At 38.4% G+C, this 19,932-nt stretch overlaps 1 protein-coding gene across 16 annotated transcripts in view; it reads left to right on the forward strand.

Annotated features, from left to right (window-relative positions):
- Positions 1 to 19,932, forward strand: part of JAKMIP3 (Janus kinase and microtubule interacting protein 3) — a gene marked incomplete at its 5' end in the record, with an annotated part of 61,579 nt that overhangs the window by 9,364 nt on the left and 32,283 nt on the right. For 5 of the 16 annotated variants that reach the window (XM_083364759.1, XM_083364745.1, XM_083364749.1 and 2 more), the window contains 5 exons: positions 12,781 to 12,900; positions 15,398 to 15,544; positions 16,097 to 16,228; positions 17,216 to 17,251; positions 17,638 to 17,697. In XM_083364759.1, coding sequence (XP_083220885.1) covers positions 12,781 to 12,900; positions 15,398 to 15,544; positions 16,097 to 16,228; positions 17,216 to 17,251; positions 17,638 to 17,697 — 495 coding nt within the window. Of the gene's footprint in view, positions 1 to 10,653; positions 10,870 to 12,780; positions 12,901 to 15,397; positions 15,545 to 16,096; positions 16,229 to 17,215; positions 17,252 to 17,637; positions 17,698 to 19,932 lie in introns of all 16 variants that reach the window. The other 11 variants (XM_083364752.1, XM_083364744.1, XM_083364753.1 and 8 more) reach the window with 5 other exon arrangements.

Consider the following 19,932-nt stretch of genomic DNA (forward strand, 5'->3'; position numbering starts at 1 on the left):
CCTAAATTCGCATGCTTACCCGGTTCCGACGGTCAGCCACATCCTCGCCTCTCTTCAGGGTGGCGCCATTTTTGCAAAGCTAGATTTGGTGCAAGCATATCAGCAGCTCCTAGTTTCCCCGGAGACTGCTGATGTGCAGACCATAGTAACGCACAGAGGAGCTTTCAGAGTTAACCGTTTACAGTTCGGTATCTCTGTAGCTCCAGGGATCTTTCAAGAAGTGATGGAGAAAACACTGAAGGGCATTCGAGGAGCATACCCTTACTTTGATGATGTCCTCATTGCTGGAAGCTCTGAGGAGGTATTGGCTGAAAGACTGCAGGCTGTCTTAAACAGATTTTGCTCTGCAGGGCTCAAACTTAAAAAAGACAAGTGCAGCATAGGGGTGACATCTACTGAGTTCCTAGGCTTCAGGATACATGCCAAGGGGGTTCATCCTGCTGAATCCAAGGTGAGGGCAATAAAAAAGGCCCCCACTCCAAAAAACAAGGGGGAATTACAGGCATTCCTGGGGCTCTTAAATTTTTATCATTCATTTCTTCCACACAAAGCTGCCATAGCTGAGCCTCTGCACAGGCTCCTAGACAAGCAAGCTGTTTGGAAGTGGACAAAGAGTCATGAAAAAAGTTTTAGGAAATTGAAAGAACTACTGTCTAGTAACTCCACTGTCACCCACTTCATAGAGTCAAAACCCATATGCATCGCATGTGATGCATCCCCATATGGAGTGGGTGCTGTACTGAGCCATCTCGAAGACAATGGGGACCAAGTGCCCATTGCCTACTACTCACGCACATTGTCTAGGGTGGAAAGGAACTACACTTAAATAGACAAGGAAGCCTTGGCCATAGTAGCTGGGGTCAAGAAATTCCATGATTACCTCTACGGCAGGGAATTCACCATATTCACAGATCATAAGCCTCTATTGGGTTTGTTCACAACGAATAAACAGACACCTCAAATATTATCACCTCTTGCAAGTTAGTGCACAAACCGGGAAAAGAGATGGGTCATGCAGACGGATCAAGCAGGTTGCCCTTAGACAGGGCTGAACCTGATCCAGCACCAGCAGCCCAGATACTGTACATTCAGGATCTCCCAGAGTGCCCCCTGCAGGCAAAAGACATAGCTGTGGAAACAGCAGCAGACAGAGTCCTAAGCAGAGTTCAATCTTGGGTAGTCACGGGGTGGCAAGAAAAGTCTCCAGGAACTGAATTTCAGGCTTACTTCAATAGGAGGCACGAGTTGTCAGCACACAAGGGCTGCCTGTTATGGGGAAGTAGGGTAATCATTCCCAAAACACTGAGAAACACGGTCATTAAATCATTACATGAAGGACATCCAGGAATAGTCAGAATGAAAGCATTAGCAAGAAGTTATCTGTGGTGGCCCGGTCTCGATAAGGCTATTGAGGAACAGGTTAATAATTGTTATGATTGCCAAAGGTCCAGACCTGAGATGCCCCATGCACCAGTATTCAAATGGGAAGAGACACACACTCCATGGTCCAGAGTACACATTGATTACGCAGGCCCTTTCCAGGGGCAGTTGTTCTTGGTGGTGGTAGACAGCCACTCTAAGTGGCTGGAAGTGATACTAGTCACTAGCATGACCTCAGCCAAAACCATCCAAGTGCTCAGGGGGCTCTTTGTCACACATGGCCTTCCAGACGTATTAGTCTCAGACAATGGGCCTCAATTCACCTCTGCTGAATTCCAGGCATTCACCAGGGCCAACTTGATTAGGCATGTTACAATGGCGCCCTTCCACCCGTCAACTAATGGATTAGCAGAATGCATGGTAAGAACAACCAAGGACGCATTGCGGCGCATCATCAATGGCAACTGGCATCAACGGTTGGCACAGTTCCTGTTAGCTCAACACACCACACCCTGCACTGCCACAGGCAAGAGTCCAGCGGAACTTTGTTGGGGCCGGAGACTCATCACCAAATTGGACAGGCCGCACCGTGATAGAGTGGCTGCTGAGACTGAGCATCCCAGAATCTCCAGAGAATTTCTCAATAACGACTTGGTTTGGGCAAGGAACTACGAGCCAGGTCAATTTTGGATTCCGGGGGTGGTGGTTGACAGAACCTACATTGTAGGGGTGGAGGGGAATCGCCAGATCAGGCATCATGTAGATCAAATCAGGAAGCGGGTTCCTGAAGGGTCTCAGGGTGACCAATCACAACGAAAAACATTTGAACCAAATAGGGAACCAGGGACTGGGTCAAACAGAAAATTGGGACCAGGGCTCAACCATCACCGAGGATGATTTGGAAGACCAGCAAGGACTGAGACGGTCTATCAAGACTCACAGACCACCGTCATATCTTGCAGATTATGTGCAATATTGAACAGGCACAGAGCTGTTCACAGAATATTCTGGATATTGTGTTGTAATGTATTATGCATGCCAATTGTATTCTATATGTTTTTTTTCTTTTAAGGGGGAAGGGGTGTTATGTATGGGGTATAAGCGGCAGCTCTGCAGGTACCACCAGGTGGCGCTGTGCTGTGGCCGGATTGGCTGAAGGGTTTTCGGCAGGAGATACAGATGGATGGATTGGCCAGAGTGATACCTGGCTAGGTATATAAGGGGTCCAGGTAACCCCCTTTGTTCAGTATGCGCCTACCACTAATAAAGAGCTGACATCCGGTACTCATCTGTTCCTTCATTGCCATGTGGTCCACAACCCACTACACAATACTTCCTATCTGAAAATAGTACAATGGGAAGAACCCCTTGACTTCAAGCCCAGGAAAGCATAAATGCTGTTCAGTTCTTTTATTCTTGGCCATCTTGTAACTAGGCAAGCGCAAGCCTCTGCACTCAGAGGAAATTCACCAATACTTTTTTCTGGAAAAAGAATTTAAAAGACAATTCTCTTTAATCGAATTAAATGAGAACTGATAAGGAACCTGATAAGGTCCCATCAGTTTTTTGTGGCTATAGATATTCCCTTCAGGCAAATTTAGGGAAAATGGTAAGGGCCAACAAAAAGTGTAACAACTAATATTCTCCTGGAAAAATGCAGTTATTTTATCTAAAATGTTAGATAAAATATCAGTTTACTAATCAGGCAAGTGGATGACATTTCAGTGTTTATATTAATGACCCCATTCAGTCATAAATCTTGAATTGCTTGCATCTATGAAAATTGTACAGAGAAAATAGTTTGATTGTATGCTGATATATTTTGGCATTTTAGATAATACCACAGAAAAATATCAGATAAGCAAATCATATAATGCAGTAATCATTTATAAAGTTTTCTCTTTCTCATGTCATCCAGAGACCACATATTAATCAGCTTGCTACTGAATTATAGATTTAATTCATTAAATCATAAAACATATGATTGAACAATATATTAAAGAGCTAGGGCAGGGTTAGGCAACCTCGGCTCTTTTATGACTGATGGACTTCAACTCCCAGAATTGCTGAGTCAGCATAGTTGAAGTCCATGAGTCATAAAAGAGCCGAGGTTGCCTACCCCTGAGCTAGGGGAACACCAGAAATTTTCTATCTAACTATAATTGATCAAAACATTTTTTTCTGCTGGATTTAGCATAATTTAAAACAGTTTCTTTACATTCTGTTTAGTACCTAATATGTGCATTTGCAATGAATACATATTTTTGATCACACTTTAATGCAGTTGTCAAATATGTGGTAATTTATCAAAACTCTTGAGCGCATTCTAGTTTGCATATTCTGGATAAAAGTTCATACCATGCATAATATATTTAGGGGGGGGGGGAAACAAAAGATATTTCCTCTTCATTTAGTACCACAAACAGTCATATCACATGATTCATCCTATTTCTATTGCTTCTTTCATCTACACAACACCTAGACACAAACGAGGAATTGATTAAAGCAAAAAATAAAAAAATAAAAATCACAAAACAAAACACTTGTCCTTCACAAGAGATCCATTTATTTTCAGTTATTTACTGCAAATATTAAGTGAAGCATTAGGTAAATGGCTTGTATTTCTGATTTTTCACACAATACTTTTTATTTATTATTTCACAGGCCACTGCTGAAGCCACCCTATTGTCTCCTTAATTTTCTTTTTCCTGATCAAAAGCAGCATTAGACTGATCTGCCATTATTCTAGGGCACTAGGTCAAAAATTTAAAGAGCAAAATTCACCTATGTCCACTAAGGAATCTGCCGTGCAAGAAAATCACCAGAGGGAATGTGTGAAATGACAGGTTTGATTGAACTGTGCAATTTGAGTCCCATATGATTAAACTTTATTGGGAGCATGGGAAGATTGTATAATATCATTTGGTGCTTCAACATCAGGAGAAAAATTTGATATGTCAGGTAGCCCAAAATGTTTAACACGAGACAGTAACTTATTTCAAACATCTTAATAAGGAATGGGGCTGTTACATCAGATTCTCATACCAATGAATGGTTATTATAAGAGCAATAGCACTTGACCTATATATACTGCTTCATAGTATTTTACAGCCCTCTCTAAGCAGTTTATAGAGTCAGCATATTGCCCCCAACAATCTGGGCCCTCATTTTACCGTCCTTGGAAGGATGGAAGGCTGAGTCAGTCTTGAGCTGCTCAGAAGCAAACTCCTGGAGTGAGCAGTGAATTAGCCTGTAGTACAGAGGGACGCGGTGTCTCAGTGGATTAGGATGCTGAGCTTGTCGATCAGAAGGTCGGCAGTTTGGCGGGTCAAATCCCGAGTGCCATGTAACAGAGTGAGCACCTGTTACTCGTCCCAGCTTCTGCCAACCTAGCAGCTCAAAAGCACATAAAAATGCAAGTAGAAAAATAGGGACCACTCCGGTGGGAAGGTAACAGTGTTCCGTGTGCCTTTGGCGTGTAGTCATGCTGGCCACATGACCACAGAGACGTCCTCGGACCAGTGCTGGCTCTTTGGCTTTGAAACGGAGATGAGCACCGGCCCCTAGAGTCGGAAACGATTAGCACGCATGTGCAGGGGAACCTTTACCTTTACCTTTACTGCATTCTAACCACTGCACTACCACGGCTTAGTGTCCATACAATGCTAAGGTCAGGGTTTAGGGAGCACTGGGTACAATCTCTCAGTGCTGCCACAACCTGGAATATTATCACCCATCCTCTTTCACACAGACATACAAACTTGCATGGGAACCTGGGTCACAATGAACCGAGCAACTAAGGCACTTTTCCAGATGTGCAGCTCTGTCTTTAAATTATAGTATCGCCCAATTTACCAAGAGGGATCTATACTGGTAGACTGAATTTATTACTTATAATATATAACATGGAAAAATAATCTAAAGGCAAAAACCCACAGAGAGACCATAATAATAAAAAAGGGTTACATGATTTTTCCATAGGTATGCTTAGAAAACGGAAAAACCTGTAGGGCACAGTTTTAATGTGTCGAAGTACCCCAGTTCCATCTTCAGCATTTGCAAGCGATTTCAAGCCATTGCTACAAAATAAGAATTATTTGAGGGCTCTTTCAATAAATAGACAGCTAGATGAATCAGTTATTATTTTGGCCTCGTCTCACGGGATAAGCTGCCTTCTAAATGACATATTGCCGGTTTTCCCCACCTGATCACTTCTAGATGGGATGGACTATAGCTTCTATCATTTCAAACCAGAGACACACGGACTAACATAGTTATTTATTTTCTACTCTTCTCAGAATCTTAGTCACTCCTTTATTAATAACCAACTAAAATATATGACAAGGTCTTTGAAAGACAGACTTCTGATGCTACATTCCTGAAATGCTCCATTAAAAATTTTCCTGCAGAAAAGAAGGAAGCTATATATTAGTCAACAACCAGGGATTCATTTTCTTACTGGCAACCAATAACTGTGCCCAGGAAAAGTCTGGGTGATCTTTTGTTTTGTACAGAGATGTTTCACATTAAAAATATAGCCTTTTCTTTTCTGCAGCTTCTGCTGGTGTATGCTATTAACAATGCTAATGAAGACCACCATGCTATAAGCAATCGACACAGTATTACAAAATACATGTTGGTTTTAATGCAGCCTGATAAATAATAGCCATAACTCTGAAAGCCAGTTGAATTTTTTTTAAAAAAATAGTCGTAAAGATTGCAGAGACTGGAGAGAGAAAAAGAGAGAGCAGAAAAATACCCCATATTTCATAGCACAATGTTTCCATAATTGACAGCAGTAGGGCTGGCAAGCTGTTTATTAATTAAAATACAGTCTTGGTAGAGGCAAGCTGCTAAATGCAAACTGGAAGTAGCCATGCTGTTAAGCAAGGCATTTCCTTAAAGATGATTGGTTATTACTCTCATGTATATTCATTGAGTCTATTTCACAAGTAGGCTGGTTATTGAAAATAGGTGGTAAAAATTCCAAGCATGGCGAGACATGGAGAGCATTGCTTTCTAGAGCGATGAATGAAAGGCATGGGATAGTTTTGGGTTGGAGACACACCTGAACGCTGATGCAGCCCTCCCAGTGAGTTGTTTTTCATCCTACGTCTTCTTTGTCTTGCTGCTTGTATGGAGCAAAATATGTTGCAAGAAAGTGCTTGCTTGAATGTGTTTTTGTATTCGTATACATATCTTTATGTCATTTTTCTAATGTGCTCTCTATATAAGCTAACTTTTTAAATTTGTGCTATCATTGTTTTAAATAATCCTCTTAATAGTCATCCTATAGTAACCACAGAAAATGTGCTTTGTGTTGATTTGCTGTGTGTGGTTTTTTTAAATGCACAAAAATACACACTCCTTCTTTCTTTGCAGAAATGAAAATATTGTTATGAAGCAATGTTATTGACATTCTTTTTGTCCTTTTAAATTTTGGGTATGCATTTCTATTAAAAGGGAAGGCATTGTGAGAGGAATGGAAATTTAGCAGTCTTCTTTTTTTAAAGAAAAAAATCCCTCCTTTATAAGTATAGCTATGATAGAGCTTTCTAATACACATAAAGGAAAATGACAAAAGGCAGAGTATGTAGTATGACAACCTAAATGTATATTTATAGAGAGAGAATTATAATGTGATCTAAGAAATGTGTGCTTGGTGGACTAGTGCAATTAGAGTTTAGTTTCATTACAGATGTGCAAATAAATTATCCTCCTCTATTCTTGTGTGTATTTCCTTGGAATGTAGTGACTAAATGATATTTTGTGGCTAATGTTTTCTCTAGGGTGATATAATGGTATGTGGGAATGAGCCAGAGAGGTGGGGAAGAGATATTGGTTAGGGAACAGTCTGATATGAGAGACCATAATCCACAGCTACATAATGGATGGAGAAAGAGACTCAGAACGGACTCCATCCCCATGTTCTCAGGCTGTAAAGGAGATAATGGGATATTTGTACATTCAGACTTGCAAGGTTCTGTTAGTGTAACATTACAATAAAGTGGAATTAGCTCATTTTATTGTGTTTCCTGTTTGTTCTACCTGGGAAGGCCAACAGGTATGTTCAAACAAAACAACAAAGGGAAAACAAAGACAGCATACCCTAGAAGCTTTTCATAGTGCATGCATGCAATTTCCACCACTATTACTGCTACCCCCCCCACCCCCAAAATAAAATCTGCCAAAGACCCCTACTTAAAAAAATATCATGTTTTGTTTGCATTTCACCTGTACAGCATGTTACACATGACGGGAAAAGGAACTAGCAGTGTGCTGGACCAGTATATATTCAGCTGCTCCATTTTATATCTAGTTTAGGAATTAAGAACTGTGTTAGTGTATTTAGCATTTACGGGGTTAATGTTGTTTCATTGAGAGAACTGTATGTTAGAACACTTAGCATTTAAAGGGTTAAAGCCATTTCCTTAAGAGATGGCTTCTGGGAAATACAGTCTAGTTGTTTAGTGAATTAGTTAAGTGGAAGGAGCTTCAAAGTTCATTGCAGGACTTCCTGGCTTTGTGCCTTGGTATCATCTCTCTGCATGAACCCTAGCCATGCAGCAGGGGGACAACAAGCTCTGCATCAACATGTAATATTTGCACAAGATGGAAAAGTCTATTATTCTTTTACCTAATGAGATGGGTCCAGATTACAATCTACATTCCAGAAGGACATCTGCTCTAACTGTGAGTTATTGACTGAGGATACCTGTGAATAAAGTAATTTGCTTATCCCATCCATTTGAGTTTTATTCTGGCTGTCTCACGTAGAACCAACAATCCCATCTGCTTGAGACAGCATAAGCAGAAAACTGAAATTTGTCTAAGTGAAAATTTCCATGTTGAATGGCTTCCCAACTTTCAGATTCTACAAAGGATGAATTGGCCTTACATCTTGACCCATTAATCTGTACTTTTCCATCAACAGACAGTTTGCATGGGCTTCACCAGCATTCATAAAAGTATCAAACTGTCATTACAGTGTTCAAACCAACTTAATTTGTTTTAAATTTAGCTTTTTTTTCCTACTGCCTCTTTAGTTTGTAATCCCTTTTATCCAACCCTAGAAAAACTAGATTTGAAGGCTGTTGCTAACTAATTAGTCCTAGGAAAAAATATCATGTATGTTGTCTCACTATATTGAAGCCCACAGTTGGCTGCCTAAGTTCAATTTCCATAAACAAATGCCTTTCCAGTATCTGCTATATATACCAAACTATGTACACCACAGTCCCTCTTTGAAAAAAGTTCTGTTTTGCTGTTCAGAGAATAAGGTTCGAATCTGCTGAATTTAAGATACTGACAAGTGAAAATAGTTTTATATTAGAATTTATGAGAACCTTGAAGAACTTCCAAAAGGGACTGGAATCTGTTGCATATGTTGTAGCTGATGAAGTTTTGCATCAAGTGTGGGATTGAATTAGATCAAGGAACACAAACTGAAAATGTGCCTTCAAAGCTTAGACACAATTCATTCAGAACTTTCTGTTTTTATGTTTAATGTGATAGGAAATAAACCATTAAATGTATGACTAAAAATATTACTGTATCTGCATTAAATTTTAGTAACTTAATTTCACATTGGTTTAAGCAAAATGATGTTTTTGCTATGGTCCTGCCTCCTTTTTTAAGAATTCCCTATAACATGCCAGTCAAAGACCACGTTCATCCTTTGACCTCTAAATTGTTGCTGTCCTCAAAGTAATCGGGGTTTACGTCTTCTTCTAACTATCATTCTAACATTTGGTATCAGCCTTCCTAAATCTGGTATACAACAGATAGGTTGAACTACAGTCCACATTAGTGTCCAGCCACACTCATATTAGTGAAGATTTTAAGAATTGGTCCAATACAACAGGAAGATACCAGATTGAGTAACACTATTTATACAGAAAAAAAATAAGGCATGGCTAAAAATTTCTTGCGAATTCAGGATGAATTTTAACTCATGCTTCAGATTTTTCTTAGGCAGCAAAGCAAATTAGAATTCCTCCACAGAAGTGGAAATGTTTAAAGCATAAATTATTTTCCTTACTTAAATTCCAAATGGAAGGCATTGTATGCATGTATTACTGTAGGTCACACAGCCAGATATTATTGTTATTATTATTTACACAACAATGTGAAATCATAGTTTCCACTTCTGTAACTAATGTTGGCCTTCATATGCATCAATTTTTTCCCAAGAAGCTAGGATATCATAATATATTGGTGTAGTATATGTGCAGATTCAAGCCACGTGGTCTTTTCTAATTGACACATGAAAATTTTGTCAATGCACCAAATGCATAACCAAAATGTTTTGGGTATGTCACCTGGTGTGACAATAACAATAGTGGCCACCATGGCAGGCTTATGCCATAATCTTTCAATTTTGGTTTTTCAGATCTTGATACTTTATGACCTCTATGTCTTCTTTCTACTTTCTCCTGGAATTGCCACATCAATCAGCTACACTTTCTTTTCAACCACAGTTAAATTTGGTGTGCTATAACCCAAAGCTTTCCCAGTTTCTATTCAGAAATCCCACAATCTGCTCTTTCTTGACTACTTTTTCAACTCTGTATTACCACATGTTTCATTACCGTTCTGTGTTTCATTACCGGCATATGTTCATTTTTACAGATGTTCCAGTGAATCACTTATCACTGTGTTATATTGATGATGGTGATGATGATGATGATAAAGAATTATATCTATGTCAAAAGAATTTTATTGCAGCATTCTCAGACCTGATTTGCTGACCAGTAATAGTGGGTTTATGGGATGTGGTGGCTCAGTGGGTTAGGACGCTGAGCTTGTCGATCGGAAGGTCGGCAGTTTGGCGGGTCGAATCCCGAGTGCCGTGTAGCAGAGTGAGCGCCTGCTACTCGTCCCAGCTTCTGCCAACCTAGCAGTTCGAAAGCATGTAAAAATGCAAGTAGAAAAATAGGGACCACTACGGTGGGAAGGTAACAGCGTTCCGTGCGCCTTTGGCGTCTAGTCATGCCGGCCACATGACCACGGAGACATCCTCGGACAAGCGCTGGCTCTTCGGCTTTGAAACGGAGATCAGCACCGGCCCCTAGAGTCGGAAACGACTAGCACGCATGTGCGGGGGAACCTTTACCTTTACCTTTAATAGTGGGTTTGAAATCTATAGAATTGGATCCAGTGTTTGTTCACCGCTGTCTGTAATCTAACATGTTCCCCAAGCTAGGATGATGCCAGTTTCCATGGCAACTGAAGAACTGTACTGTATGTGATTGTATTTTGTTCTCCTTGTAGATGGAGGAGATCAAATTTAAAGACAGAGCAGTCTACGTGCTGGAAAAAGAGTTAGGGGTTCAAGCTGGGCATACTCAGAGACTTCAACTCCAAAAGGAGGCTTTAGATGAACAGCTGTCCCAGCTGAAAGAGGCTGACCGACATCTGAGTAGTCCCAGGCGGGAAGTTCCTCATCCAAGTGGTGCAGGAGACACTTCAGATCACTCAGGAAGTCCTGTAAGCACTTTCTAGTAGTTTTCCCTAAAACCACAAATTGTGCCAAAATCTTGATAAGTGAATGCCCCGACCAGCAAGGTTGGTTTTGATTGCTTTGCTTGCTTGCTTGTTTTTAAAAAGCAAGTCAGGTTGAGGAAACCGTGATGATTTCAGCTCAGATGTACTTGGATGACACCCTGAGTTTCTGGTTTGCTTTTATTTTGCCAGCTGTTAAAAAACAACAACAACTGCTTAGCTTTTTTTTTTTTAAGCAACTGTACCTTACCTTGAATGTGTGCCTAGTTTTGACATTGTGAGACTCACAACGCAAACATATAAGTTAACCTATTAATAGCTGTCTGCTAGTTTTCAAGGAAGCCAACAAATTCCTGTGAAAAAGAATGATATCCTAAGTCTCATGACTAATCCCGATGGACTGATTGTGCTTTTGATGTTAGTCAGTGCTCTAGACTCTAGAGAATAAATGAGGTGCCAACTAATACGCTTTTTCTTCCATACTTTACAATTTCTTACACCATTCAGTCTAAATTCACCTTTTTATCTTAGCTTTTTGCGTAACTGTGCCACCTCTTCCAGCTTCTGTCTTAATTTGCTAACTGCAGATTTTTTTCGTGACATTTGTTATACTTTCCTTTGTTGAATCTCATCAAGGTTTCCTTTGTACTGCTGCTTAATATGACCTATAGAATTTTTTTTGTTCAAAAACATAAACGTAAACATTGTCTCCCCTTCGTTCCAAGCCTCTCCTGCACCTGTTGAATGAAGAATCCTAGCCCTGTTGAGTTACTTTGGTCCCTAGATGCTCATGTTTGCTTGAAGTAAAGGGTCGTTACATAAAACTTTCCAAGTAAATTAAAGTTTCTACTAAATAGAAAAACAGGGGAAATGGAAATGTTATTATAACTAAATTGCCTTTTTTGCTCAAAACAAATGAAACTGACTATTCTTTTTTTTATTGAAAAGTTTTACAATACATTTTATCTTTAACAATCCCTCCCCCCCTCCCTCCACCCAACCCTTCCTAACCCTCCCTAACCCTCCCCCCACCCCTTCCCCCCTGCCCCTTCCCCGACTTCCCAGAGCTAAATACAAGGTATAAAGGTAAAAACAATCATAAACAACCATATGTTAACAACAATAAACTATTAAGTCTATCGCACTCTAGCTCATATAAAATGACTACAAGCAGTACTAATATCACATAAAAAACTTATACAAATGCTAAATGAAACCTTTTAGTCCCATATTTGTTCTGGATATAATCAATCCACTTTTTCCACTCCATAATATAACGTTGTTGCGAATGGTCTTTCAAATAAGCCGAGATCTTTGCCATTTCCGCCAGGTCCGAAACTTTTAAAGTCCATTCTTCTATAGTCGGCAGTTCCTCCTTCTTCCAATATTGACCTACTAAAAGTCTTGCTGCCGTAATTAAGTTCGAAACTGACTATTCTTATATCTATATTAAAATGACCCATGTCAGTGCTCTGTTAAATTCACAGTTCCATGGGAGCCAAATGGATATGTTGGTTTCTTGCACACACTTAATACAAGTTATATGTCAGTATCAATAAATATATTACCATAGGGAAATCATACATTGCTCATTTAAAGTTCTCAATTCAACAGTGGCACAAATATGAAACATTGTAGCAATTCTCAATCATTTATTTCACATTTCCAAAGCAACACTTGTGAATCTGTATTTGTTTACATATTTTGTTTTCATTTGCCTCTTCTCTTGCACAATAGTTCTTTCTTAATTTCTGTTAGCCTCATCTTTTCAGTGTTAAGGTACAGATTTTTTAGAATTAGTAATGGATGGAATCTGACAAGACGATGGGAGTTGGTAGAAAGTTCTAAAAGGCGGCTTCTTGCTGAACAGTTATTTGCAGGTTTTTTTTGTTTTAGGAACAGCAGTTGGACGAAAGGGATGCTCGGCGTTTCCAACTTAAAATAGCCGAATTAAGCTCCATCATCAGAAAACTTGAAGATCGGAATGCACTGTTATCAGAAGAACGAAATGAACTTGTAAGAAATCATGTGTTTCTATTTTTTTTAAAAGAAAATCTTGATTGGCTAATAGTAGATCTGTAGGAGAGGAGCCAAGTTAGTCTCTTGGCTCTGGAAGTCAAAAATTAGGAGGATTTGGGTAGCATCTTTTTGGATTAATGAATTTGATGAAAAAGTATACGCTTTTTGTGCTTATGTCTTTCAATAAAAATTTTTAGTCTGAAAAGGAGCTTCCAGGCTTCTGGTTTCCTTTTGACTAAGTTAATGAAGGGGTTAATACACTGTGGAAGCACAACAAGGTGACAATTGACCAAGTGTCCTAAGCCCAGGAAGGGTAAATTTAAACAAACATTCCTAGGATTAAAATAACTCTACTGAATCAGTTGGGTGGGGGGGGGAGGAAAAAACTGTGTCCCATTTAAGGTGTTGTATATACTTTGTCCTCCAAGAAAAGAGATGAAGAGAAAAATGGCCTGAAAAAGCAAGCTTCTGCATATTATGGACTATACTTCTGCCATCTCTGTGCATTTCATGTTGACCTATAGAAGGATGGGATGGGAAAATATGACCCTTCTGATCTGGCTTGATCTCTCAGTGGACTTTTATATCATCAATCATGAAGCCATTGAGAGAGGCCACTAATGAGGGACATTAATACACAGTTGAGTCAATTGCATGGAGTTTGGGAATCACAGTTGGACTCTCAGCTCTTGCTTAAAGAACAAGTAGCAGTGATAGCTAGGAGGTCCTTGTACTGATTCATGTTGTGCACCAGTTGCAGATTTTCCTGTGACTCACACCTTGTTCACTTCCTGTTTGATTTGCAATGTGCTCTGCCTGGAGCTTCTGTTGGAGACAACCCAGGAATTACATTTGGCCCAGAATGTATCATCTTGTGCATTTGTAGTTGTTAATATTTGTCCATATGAATTAGCTTTGCTAATAAATGAATTATTTACATTTATTTAAATAAAGGCAATCAGATATTTAGTCAAATAAATATTTTATTTAAAATATTTAAATATTCCATTAGGTGAGGCAAGGCTGCCAGACTCTATGCTGGATCTGATTTGGATGCCATCATTCATCCTTTGTTATTTAAATTGGTAATTTTTTAAAAAAAAGAAATTATCTTCTAATTTATGGTTCATCGCTTTTTTAATGTAATATATTGTATCTGTATCATTCATTTAGTATTACTATATATGATTTAATCATGAGTTGCCAGCTGCCTATAAAAAGAGGTTAAAAACTAAACTTTGCAATAAATTGACACTTGAATTACATTAACCAATTACTCACTGAGACAGAATTAAATAACTCTTCAAAAACCCATATTTGGGGATAGTAAATTCATACTTATTTTATATAGCAACTTCAAAGTTGGGAGTGAGTGGTCACAGGAAAGATTTTTACTTTTTAATCATCCAGCAGAGGAGAGGAATAATGATGTTGTTGAGATATAATCTCAATTGCTGTGGTTTGTTTCATTGACTTTTTCAATGTGCAGCCACAACTTAGAGCTAGTTAAATACATTTTCATCCAGCCAACCATTCCTTTATGCAACTCTCTTCCAGCTGACAACTTACACTGTTGACGTTTTCTTCCCATGTCTGAATAAAATTCCATTTAAAAGCTAGTTAATGGCATCTGTGGGGGTAAAGCTTATCTTTCACAGAGCTAATGCAATAAACCATAATGGCATATGGAGGTGGGAGACAGAATAAATTTATAGAGATCATTAAAGCAGCAGATCTGTACTTGGATCTGGGACTATGTATGGGATTTGTGTAGTAGAGCAGGGCTTTTCAACCTTTTCACCCATTGTACCACTTTTAGGATATGGCAACATCCGAGTACCACCAGTCGCCTAGCAAGGTGTCAAAAACTTGACCCCCCAAAAAGGAAAAAAGTGATAAGTACAGGTAGTCCTCGACTTACAACAGTTCGCTTAGTGACTGTTGGAAGTTACAGTGGCACAGCTGAGCAAGACACTTGCCTGCTTGCCCGGCGGCGCTCTTCCTCCTGTCCGAGGTTTTCATTGTTGTGAGCATTTCTGTTGAGGATTGGCAGCGGGGGTCGGGTGGGTGGTTGCAGCAGGTTTTGGTCACTTCACATGACCCTGGGACACTGTGACTGTCATAAATATGAATCAGTTGTCAAGCATCTGAATGTAAATCACAAGACCCTGGAGATGCTGCAACATTCCAGCTGATCGGTGCTTCTTCAGGGCTCAGCAGAAGCTCCAGGATCAGCGCTGAGCTCCAGCTGGAGCCTGGCGCTGATCCTGGCACTTCCATTGTGTGTACCTGAACATATTGGTTCATGAGGAAAAGCTTCTATACTCTTTTGAAGCTTTTTTTAACAGAAATATTCTAAAAATCACAACAAAGGTGACCACTGAATCATTAGCAGTCAGATTACAGTAATGATGCAACCTCACATCGGCCTTTGTGTACGGCAGCCACACATACACAACCATGTAAATATTTTTTTTGTTCCTCTACTTTTCAGCTGAAACGTGTAAGAGAAGCTGAGAGCCAGTACAAACCACTGCTTGACAAAAATAAACGTCTAAGTAGGAAAAATGAGGACTTATCCCATGCCTTACGTCGTATGGAAAACAAACTCAAATTTGTAACACAAGAGAACTTAGAAATGGTAAGTTCTTGTGCAAAAGAATATGAGATCACTACACGGTTCATTAGTAATAAGTTGTGAGTTTTAAATTTTAAAAAAAACTTTGAGCAAAATGTTATTGTCATCTAAAATTTTGTTAGCAATCTGAATTCCTCAAACCAATTCAGTTTTCAACTCTGAACTGAAACAGAACAACTTCAGTTTTTAAATGTGAAAAAATGAGGTGAGCACTGTTCCAAAATGATTCTGAGCACATTACAGACTATTCAGTTTGATTAAAATGAATAATGCTTTCCGGAGAGAAGGTGGATGGAACCAAAAGAGAAAGAGCCAGAACCAATGAAATTCTCCAGTGTTTCTAGGATTGTTTTCTAAAAGTATATAATACATAACTCATTGCACTGACACGTTTAGTTAAGGACGCAGGAACTGTTGCTGTAGCATATAAGGGCCAATTTTAAGGTAGTGGAACTCATATACAGTCTTCACCAAGCATGGCAATAGATAAATAAATTCCTCCAATAAATAAATAAGCATTCTAGCAATTTCTCCGTGTTTGTTCTGTTCTTTTAGAGACAAAGAGTGAGGACAATAAGAAGACCAAGTTCTTTAAATGATCTTGATCAGAATCAAGATGAAAGGGAAGTTGACATTTTGCGGCTACAGATCATGGAGCAGCAGAATATCATAGATGAACTTTCAAAGGTAACCCACATTTTTCTCTTGTTGGCATGACATTGGTTAGACTCTCTCCTTCTTGTGTAGGGTTGGGTTTGGAGGGGGGGAAATAAGACCTTAACTTAATGTACACAGTATAAGATGAAAGTTATTAAGCAGCACTAAGCAGAAATATTGAAAATCATCTGATAATTGCTATAATATCTAGACAGATGAACAAGACTAAATTTCTGAGCTATTAACTGTGTAATTTATTGAAGCCAAATGTGATCATTGTTTTCTTTTGGCAAAAATCTACCTTTCAGGTTCAGTAATAAGAAAGTTCTGTTGTATCTCACTTCACGCTGTAAAAATAAAGGGCATGATAAAAACTAAACACTTAACTCATGTTTCTACATTTGGGGATTTGCACAGTGAGATAAAAATTATTTTCCTCCCTTGTGACATCATAGTAGACAACTTTATCCTACTAGAGTTAGAAGAAGAGATTTTTCCAAAATTTGGAGGGTATGTAGTCAATTAACTTACCAATCTCTTGTCTGTTTCAGTCCCATTAAGATGAAATTTACAGTGTATCAGTACATTGCCATGTCCTACCCAATCTGATGTTGTCCAGATATATTTGATCACAATTCTTAAATGCTGGGTTCAAGAGATCATGGGAACTGTGATCCAACACAGCAAGAATTTATCTGTTGTCAGAACGAAACTTCCACAAATTTCTTCAAAGAAAATCATGGCCTGGTAAAAGCCATGGAACTTTAGGATTACAGTTCTTTAAGCCCAGAGTTACCACTGGGCAGGAAAAAAAATCCCTACTATTAAATCTTAGATATTTTAGGCATTTGGAAACTAGGATTCCCACCTAGCATTCTTGTTGATCATCCAGACAGAGCCATTTGTACAATAACTACGTGCCACAAAATGTGTGTGGAAGGAAACAAAATGAGCATATGCAAAATCTTTATTGCAATTGTAACACCTTGACATTGTCTTTTAATTCTTTTAAACAAGACTCTAGAAACTGCTGGCTACGTGAAGAGTGTAAGAGTAAGTAAAATTCCCATTTGACTTTGATTTTCATATATGCTTCCCAGTGTCTCACTTAGCAACAGAAATGTTGGATTCAATTGTGGTCATAAGTCAAGGACTAGCTGTAGATATTTAGTGATATTATGTATTAATAACAAAACAATTTATTCAAATTACTAACACAGATATGAACTGCAGAATTCTCTCTAAGATGGTAGAAAATTAAAAGTAAAAACCAAGGACAAATTGTGCTCCTAAAGCCTAAGTGTCACATTTTTACCTTCAAGGCGTTTTGTTTTGTTTTTTGTTTTACTGTATTCTGATTTTCACCATAGCTTATCTGTACAATTTGATTGTTTCATGTACAGAGCTCAAACTATTGTTTGTTCATTTCTCTTGGACAGGAGCGTGACAAGCTTTTAAGATACAAGAAACAAAGGAAGAAATTTGCAAAATTTCCCAAGGTAAGTGAATAATGTAAAAAAGCTTATTTTCAGGCATGTATTATGAGAGATTTGATGGAATAGTGAAAGATTCCATCTGGCCGAGCATCTGGATTCACACAGATTTAACCAGACGCTTTCGAGAAATTTATAAACAGTGGGAATGTAGATCTTTCCCCCTATTAATTCACAGCTTCACTTGCCTTTCAAAACTACATAACTCAATCTAAGCATGAAGACTTTTATTAAAATAGCATAATCAAAGTCACTCCAGTCAGCTGCAGCTCTAATATAAAATTATGCAGACAAATACCATTAAGAATGTCAAAAATTTACTGATAACTTGTTCCAATATTTAAATTAATTCAAATTGTGCTTTCTCTAAAATCTTCTGGATAAATTTTACAGAGAGGCAGATACTTTAACTGAAATGTTAAAAGCTCAGTTGAACGGTGAACTCAAATTGGTTTTCAGATGTTCAAAATCTGTCCACGACCTATAAAAAAAATACTTTTTGAATTAAAATGTCACTGATCTAAACTGATCTCTGGGCATCTGCAGCACATGGCCGCGCAAGAGCGGACCTCCGCTCTCCACAGCTAGTTTCTTCCTGTTTAGTGTTCCTGTTCACTAGATGGATCTGAAGTTGACCTGGAGAGGTGACTGTGAAGGAGCGGCACCCCATCAATCACAAAGTGATGGCAATTGCTTCATTTGATCTGGGGAAAGCCCTCTGAACCTGTCAGGAGAAAGGCTAGCGTGCGATCAGCGTCTAGCTCAAGCTGCTTGCAGCCGAAGTCCCAGAGCACGAACCTAAACATTGGTGAACAGCGTGCTTGGAATTGGTGAGAGTACTGGTCTTCTTTCTTCTATCTACTATTTAAATCCTTGGAAAGATCCCCAAAGAAAGAAAACCTCCAGAAGTGAAGGTTAGGGGACTACATCCCCATTCCCTTACAGATGGAAGCAGCAAATTAATAAAAGGTGGAAATAGATATACTAAAATTTGATTTAAAATACTTCCGTCTGGACAAATCTAGGAACTAAAAAACTGTCAAGTTTATACCCTTAAAAAATTCTGATGGAACTATAAAAATATATAACAAAAATAACTTTTTGATTGAAAGAAAAACTGAAAAAAGAAACAACTGCTGACATCTAGTGGAGAATCAAAGAATAGAACACTAACAATAAGGACTCAGAAATTGGCAGAATGCCCAGAAACAAAGTTGTTCCTTTGAATTGCAAATAACCTTGAAGACAGCTGGGAACAAAGGAAGAGCCAGCTATAAAATTAAAAAGTGTTTGAAAGAAAAAAAAGAAGAAGGAAACACCTGGACTGTTGCTTAAAGCTAAGAACTGTTTATGGGGGAAAAAAACCATGGCTTTTTGAATAATCTTTTAGAGGAGAATTTGCAGGAAGTATTTAAAGTGGCTTGATATACTGAATCTGTAATTTTGACTGACTGATAAATTGACTTTTGAATTAAAACATTGATGACAGATTATTTGAAGGGGGGGAGAAAACATGGATATCAAATATGTATCAAAACATGACAGGATGCCACATTCAATATTTTCTCCTGAAGGACTTAGCCCAGAAAGTCAAGGGCCTCCAGAAGCAATACTTCAAGACAAGATAAATACTTGAAGAAGAAATATTTGTAATGTTAGGACAAATACAAATGACAACAGATTCAAACCATGACAAAATTCGAAACAACTTTGAGGATTTAAATAAGCATATTTCCAATCTAAATCTAGAATTAAAAAATACCCAGGAAATAACAACAAAGGAACAAACAAATCAGACAGCAGATTACAAACTAGGAGAGTATGATCAAATTGATGAAATAACAAAGGAAAATAATTACAATTTGACACAAACAGGAAAAAAATCTACAAGGTTCGGATACAAGAAAAATGTAATTATTAGGAGAACTATTAAAGTTTGGGGGACAGAAAGAATTTATCTTACTTACTTCATCTTTTGTATTCCCAACATTTGTAAAAATACAGGAACTGTTGGGTAAGTGGATTACATCAACTTGGAAAATTACTTGGCAAAAGAAGACGATCAGAGACAGATATAAGAGATTTGACTCGCCCTACCAGATGGACTATTACGTGAATAAACATTTGTTTGAATATGGCTAAAAGAACAGAGAATTTTGAACATAAGGGGGCCTTATAACAAGAAGGATAATGAGATTTAAGTAATATAGTATATTTTATAATATATTAAGTGTTAAAATA

Source organism: Vipera ursinii, assembly GCF_947247035.1.
Source record: "Vipera ursinii genome assembly, chromosome: 5".
NCBI lineage: Eukaryota > Metazoa > Chordata > Lepidosauria > Squamata > Viperidae > Vipera > Vipera ursinii.